This window comes from Rutilus rutilus (genome assembly GCF_951802725.1).
Source record: "Rutilus rutilus genome assembly, chromosome: 13".
NCBI lineage: Eukaryota > Metazoa > Chordata > Actinopteri > Cypriniformes > Leuciscidae > Rutilus > Rutilus rutilus.
This window is the reverse complement of record NC_140218.1, coordinates 5,753,047-5,758,854: the sequence shown is the minus strand read 5'-3', so window position 1 is coordinate 5,758,854 and position 5,808 is coordinate 5,753,047. Positions and strand designations below refer to the sequence as shown.

The 5,808-nt window shown below is 37.3% G+C and overlaps 1 protein-coding gene across 5 annotated transcripts in view; it reads right to left on the bottom strand.

Annotated features, from left to right (window-relative positions):
- Nucleotides 1–1,178: 1,178 nt before the first annotated feature.
- The window catches only part of aimp1b (aminoacyl tRNA synthetase complex interacting multifunctional protein 1b), a 7,962-nt gene continuing 3,332 nt past the window's right edge, over nucleotides 1,179–5,808 (bottom strand). For 2 of the 5 annotated variants that reach the window (XM_084427121.1, XM_084427122.1), the window contains 4 exons: nucleotides 5,359–5,508; nucleotides 3,468–3,679; nucleotides 2,364–2,532; nucleotides 1,179–1,405 (listed from right to left, as the gene is read on the bottom strand). In XM_084427121.1, coding sequence (XP_084283247.1) covers nucleotides 1,239–1,405; nucleotides 2,364–2,532; nucleotides 3,468–3,679; nucleotides 5,359–5,508 — 698 coding nt within the window. In that variant the 3' untranslated portion in view covers nucleotides 1,179–1,238. Of the gene's footprint in view, nucleotides 1,406–2,363; nucleotides 2,533–3,467; nucleotides 3,686–5,358; nucleotides 5,509–5,808 lie in introns of all 5 variants that reach the window. The other 3 variants (XM_084427120.1, XM_084427124.1, XM_084427123.1) reach the window with 3 other exon arrangements.

Genomic DNA, 5,808 nt, shown 5'->3' with positions numbered 1-5,808 from the left:
GAACAACGGTTATGGAGGGGGTGGGCTTTAACCCCGCCCACACCTGCAGCCACGCCCATGTGGGCTCAGAACCACGCCCACTACAGTAAGCATTGCGTCAGAGTATTAACAAATTACAAAAAAATTCGTGTTATGCAAAACTGGCCTCAGGAATGAGACTGGAACTCCTTCAGAAATGCACCGTAAACTTGTAAAAGTGATAAAACGTTTAAAGCTTTTAGAATGTATTTGAATATTTATTTGAACATTGTTTTTACCTTTTACCATGCATTATTAACCTCCCTTTGTTTTATTGTACTCTTGAATGCAAATACATTTTCATAAGCATAAAAAAATAGTGCATATTTTATTAATTCGGTAACACTTTACAATAAGGTTCATTAGTTAACATGAACTAAGAATGAACAATACTTCTTTATCATTTATTAATCTTAGTTAATATTAATTTCAGCATTTACTAATATGCTATTAAAATCAAAGGTTGTATTTGTTAACATTAGTTAATGCACTGTGAACTAACAATGAACAGCTGTATTTTTATTAACTAACATTAACAAAGATTAATAAATACTGTAACAAATGTTTTGCTCATTGTTAGTTCATGTTAGTTAATACATCAATTAACATTAACTAACTTATTGTAAAGTGTTACCATCATATTATTATAAGATATGTCGATATATAGATTATTATATTTATGCGAGTGCTTTGTGCAAAAACAACATAATTTACCATTTTATGTCAAAAATATGAATCTCCATCACGCATACATGTGAGCAAGGAAAGTGGTAATTGTGTAGCTTTCAAATCTCTCTGATTTCATTAAAATGATCTTAATTTGTGTTCAGAAGATGAACAAAAGACTTGCGGGTTTGGAATGACATGAGGGTGAGTAAATAAAGACAGACTTTACATTTTTGGGTGAATTAGCCCTTTAAATGTGCCGAAAATACTGTAAAACTGAATGATTTTGGTCTTTATCACTAAATAAATTGACTCATAAAGCCCTTCTATATAATGTTTCCTTGTACTCATGAAAACAAATTCCCATATTACATTTTATATTACCAGTAATTATATCTGTACAATAAATATATCATAAATACAATATACTTTCAGCATCTTGTATTCATGCGAGTTAACTGTTAAACATGTTAATGCAGAACACTGAGGCTTTTGGTGGTTTTTAATGATTTATTGGTGGGATTTTGATCATGAATGACAGGATGACTGTGTTTTCATTTGATCCCGCCATTGCTGATGTTCGGGGCCCGGCAGAGGCCCTTCCCACGGACTTCGAAAGCCGAGCCCTTATACGTGGCCACGCCCTTCGCATCTGTGCACAGGTCGGGCAGCAAACGCTCCCAGATCCGCTGTTTGGGATTCAACTCTTTCTCTGGTTCACCTGCACATCACACACACAGTCCGTCACAAACTCTGATGGCTGTTTACAGTGTTGGGAGTTACTCTTTACAAGTAACTTGAGTTATGTAATCAGATTACTTTTTCAAGTAATTAGTAAAGTAACGCATTACTTTTTCAATGTACAACAAAATGTCCAAGTTACTTTTTCAAATAAGTTACGCTAGTTACTTTTTCACATTTATTGACTGACAGCTCTCCTGTCCCCATGTTGAGAGAAATAAAAGTGAGGAGGTGGTGTGTGTGGGTGTGTGTGTGTGTGTGTGTGTGTGTGTGTAAACATGCTGGTGATTTTAGTTCTAGACTAAATATGAACATGCATTTACTCATCTCACTTGCATGAAAACATTCAGTATTCCTCAAAATGAATAAAAACAGTGAAATGCAATCTCAGAATTTTACGCAAAACTTTTATAGTTAACTATATTAAATTACACAAATACACTTTATGTATTTAATCTCACTTTATTAACCAATGTCTTTGCTGCTGACCTTCAATGATCAAATTCAGCCATACTAATAAGCAAAATTTACTTTAGATTAGATTTAGAAATAAGAGTGTTGAACTTCCTTCTCCTTATTGTTCTTTACTCCAGAATAGCAGCAGCTGAAAGGTTTGTTTGAGCGGCGCCCTCTACTGTACAAGAGTGAATATGCATTTCTTTCAGCCTGAGGCTTATTCACTTCACTTTTGGTGTGAAAGGGCCTTAACATTTGACAAAAATAGAACTTTTTTGTGGTTATTAAAAAACAAACAAGCCCAGCCCAGGTGAGAAAAAGTAACGCAAAAGTAACGTAACAGATTACTTATCATAAAAAGTAACTAAGTAACGCAATTAGTTACCTTTTTTGGGAGTAACGCAATATTGTAATGCATCACTTTTAAAAATAACTTTCCCAACACTGCTGTTTATGCAAGGTTTATGACGAACAGCTCTTACCGGGGTAATTCTGGAAAGTGATTCTGTCGCCTGGCTGAGCAGAAGTGGGCGGAGTCAATGGCTCCATGCTCTCTTGATTGACAGCGCAGAGGAGGCGGGCCTGCGACTGAACACCTCGTACCTTCACTGGCCGTCCGTTACACAACAACACCACCAGACAGCCCACCAGCTGCACACACAAACACAATACATACTGAATAACATATGTGGTCCATACTATTATTATTTAAAAAAAAAGAAATTAATACTTTTATTCAGCAAGGATGCATTAAATTGATCAAAATTAGATTTATAATGTTACAAAAGATTCTATTTCAAGTAAATACTGTTCTTTTAAGGTTTCTATTCATCAAAGAATCCTGAAAAATTAAATGTATGACAGTTTCCACAGAAATATGAACAGTTTTCAACAATGATATTAATCATAAATAGTTTTTACTGTATTTTTGATCAAATAAATGCAGCCTTGGTGAGAGTAAAAACATTTAGAGTCCTTTATTTGACCTGAAATTTTTAAATACTTTAAAATCAAATTGTATAAATATTGTTCAAAATATATCTTTTTAAAAAAATGCAAATTTTGACTGTTTTGAGATTTTGAAATTTTTTGTTTATTTGTTTATTTGGAAAATATATTTCTTTCAACATTTACAAAATGCTTCCATCTATTTTGGCCCGCAAAAATATGATACATTACATATTAATATAATAAATAGTACATACTTTTTATCTACATGGGATTTTAATACATTTTTAATAACATTCTGGAGTAAGCTCTACATGTGTGGAAGCCGTTTATATTCACGACACAACCAAACACAAGTGTCTCGAGTTGCTGATGTTTATTTACAGCTCCTTCAGATCAGTGTTTTAGGATGTTTATTAGGATTAGGGAGGTGGGGAAGTAATTGTATTTTATTTTATGGATTCGGGGATTTTTGTTCGTTATTTTGGGCTCTGTCGGCTCCTGAAGCTAAATCCCCAATAAACCTGTTAAATTCAATAAACATTGTTTCATTCGCTACCTTATAGTTTCGCATCGTTTTTCACGTTAGGTCTTTAGATCTAGACGGGGTGTAACAATACGACTGTGATGTCGTTAACCTGTTCCGGAGGCACGTGATTGGTCAGTCCGCTGACCACGGTTCTGGGAGCAGGTTCTCCTAACTCCACCTCCTGGACGTACAGTGACGCCGAATCCGGATGTTTCCGAACGTCCAGAATCCGAGCGACCCGCAGGTCCAGACGGGACACGTCGGGTTTCTGCTCACGCAACAGAGCCAACTCAGAAGTCTTCGGGAGCGCTGCGTCCACACCTGCTCCTGAGACACACACACACACACACACACATGCAAATCACTCTCTGAGATACAACAGAATGAATCGTGTCTCATACAATACATATGCAAGCAAATGCAAGTCAATAAAGACAAAAAAACAGCATGAACAAATGCTGCCACAGTTTACTCGAACATTGATCCGAATTATAACTATATAAGGCCAAACTTCCTGTTATGTGGTGCTTTAGGGTGAGTAAACACAAGCCTGTGAGCTCATAGTTCAAACTGTTGAAAAATCTTGAAGAATCACTAATCTGAGTATTGAGTTCTCTGTGTCTACGGTGGTTTACATCGATGTATTTGGCAGATACATTTGTCCAATCATTTTGCCATATCTCCCTATTCTATAAAAACTGTTGTATTCGTGTTAGCTGGTGGGATTCTCAGTGGAATTTGTCTGAGATCCCCTGAGAACTGCTCGGGAAGATCTCCCGGCCGTGATTAAAGCATTTAAAGGACATTTGCTGAAGTCTGTCTGTTGATTATTCCTGCGCAGGAAGCAAGTTAGTTTGGCAGACTATATATTAAACGTCGATTGGAGATGACCCAGTTAGTTAGGTTTAGGGAAAAATCTACGACACCATGTAATAAAAAATAAAAAATATCTCGGGATTCTGACGTTTCAGATTTTTCCTCCTCGCAGATACAACTTTATATCCCACTTATAACTAGCAATTATGAGTTTAAATCTAGTGAGTTATAAATCTAGCGACTAATGAATCTCATTTGTGAGTTCACAACATTTTTTTATCAATTGCGAGTTTATGTCTGACAAAACATTTTTACGCAATTGCAAGTTTATATCACAATTTTTGTGACATATTTCTGACAATTGCAAGATATAAACTCACAAATGTCAGAAATATGTCACAAAAATTGTGATATAAACTCGCAATTGATAAAAAAATTCAGAATTGAATGTTGTGAACTCACAAATGCTAGAATTGTTTTCTTATGATATACACTCAAAATTGCGAAAAATACTGTGAGATAAACTCACAAGGGTCAGGGCTCTGTCACTTCTGTCTAGTCTATTTCTTGGTTTTGTGACAGAGCCCTGACGCTCCTGGTTTGTGTGCTTTCATGTTGTCATATTCATGTCTCCTTTGTGTGAGCACATGGCTTGTGATTTGTTTTTACTGGTCATGTGCTTGTGTTTTTGTCATGTTTGGTGTGAGCACATGACTTGTCATGTGTTTCCGTGTGCCATGTGCTCTCCATTGTCTAACCCCGTCCATCTTGTTATCTGATTACTGGTTAATTTGCCCCACCTGTCCTCTCTCGTTACATGCTTTGTTTGCTCTCCCTATTTGTAAAAGTCATAATTGTAAAATATAGTCGCAATTAGTCACAATTGCGAGAAAAAGTCATAATTGTGTGAAATAAACATGCAATTGCAACAAAAAGATTTGATTTATAAACTCAAAATCTCTAGAAAAAGACAGAATTGTAAAGTATAGTCTCACTGGATTGCTTCCATAGTCTTGCGATGCGTTCAAGGTTTACATTTGATCAATTCACGCATTCACTGGGAATCGAACTCACGACCTCGCCGTTGCAAGCGCCTAAGATACGATCTCTTTAGGGTTCAGCGGTGAGGTCTTCTAACGACAGAAGAGTAGTTGTCATGTTTCTGCAGGGTGTGTTCAGATCACCTCTGCGCTCTCTCCTGCGCCGGCCCTCGAGACGAGAGGAGCTCGAGTCCGACCGGACCCCGGTGTGATGCGGCGACGGGGCCGCTTCCCCCAGCAGGGCCGTTTTAGATGCGATTGATGCCGTCAGAACTCGCTCCTGATACAGCTTCACTGAAAGACACACACACACACACACACACGTCTGGTTCGCTATTTTTGTGGAGACTCTCCATAGACGTAATGGTTTTTATACTGTACAAACTGTATATTCTGTCCTCTTACACTAACCCTACACACACACACTAACTGTACACCTAAACCTACCCATCACACACACACACACTTACCAGACCCCTAAACCTACCCATCACACACACATACACACACTAACCGTACCCCTAAACCTACCCATCACTCTCACTCACACACACACACACTTACCAGACCCCTAAACCTACCCATCACACACAC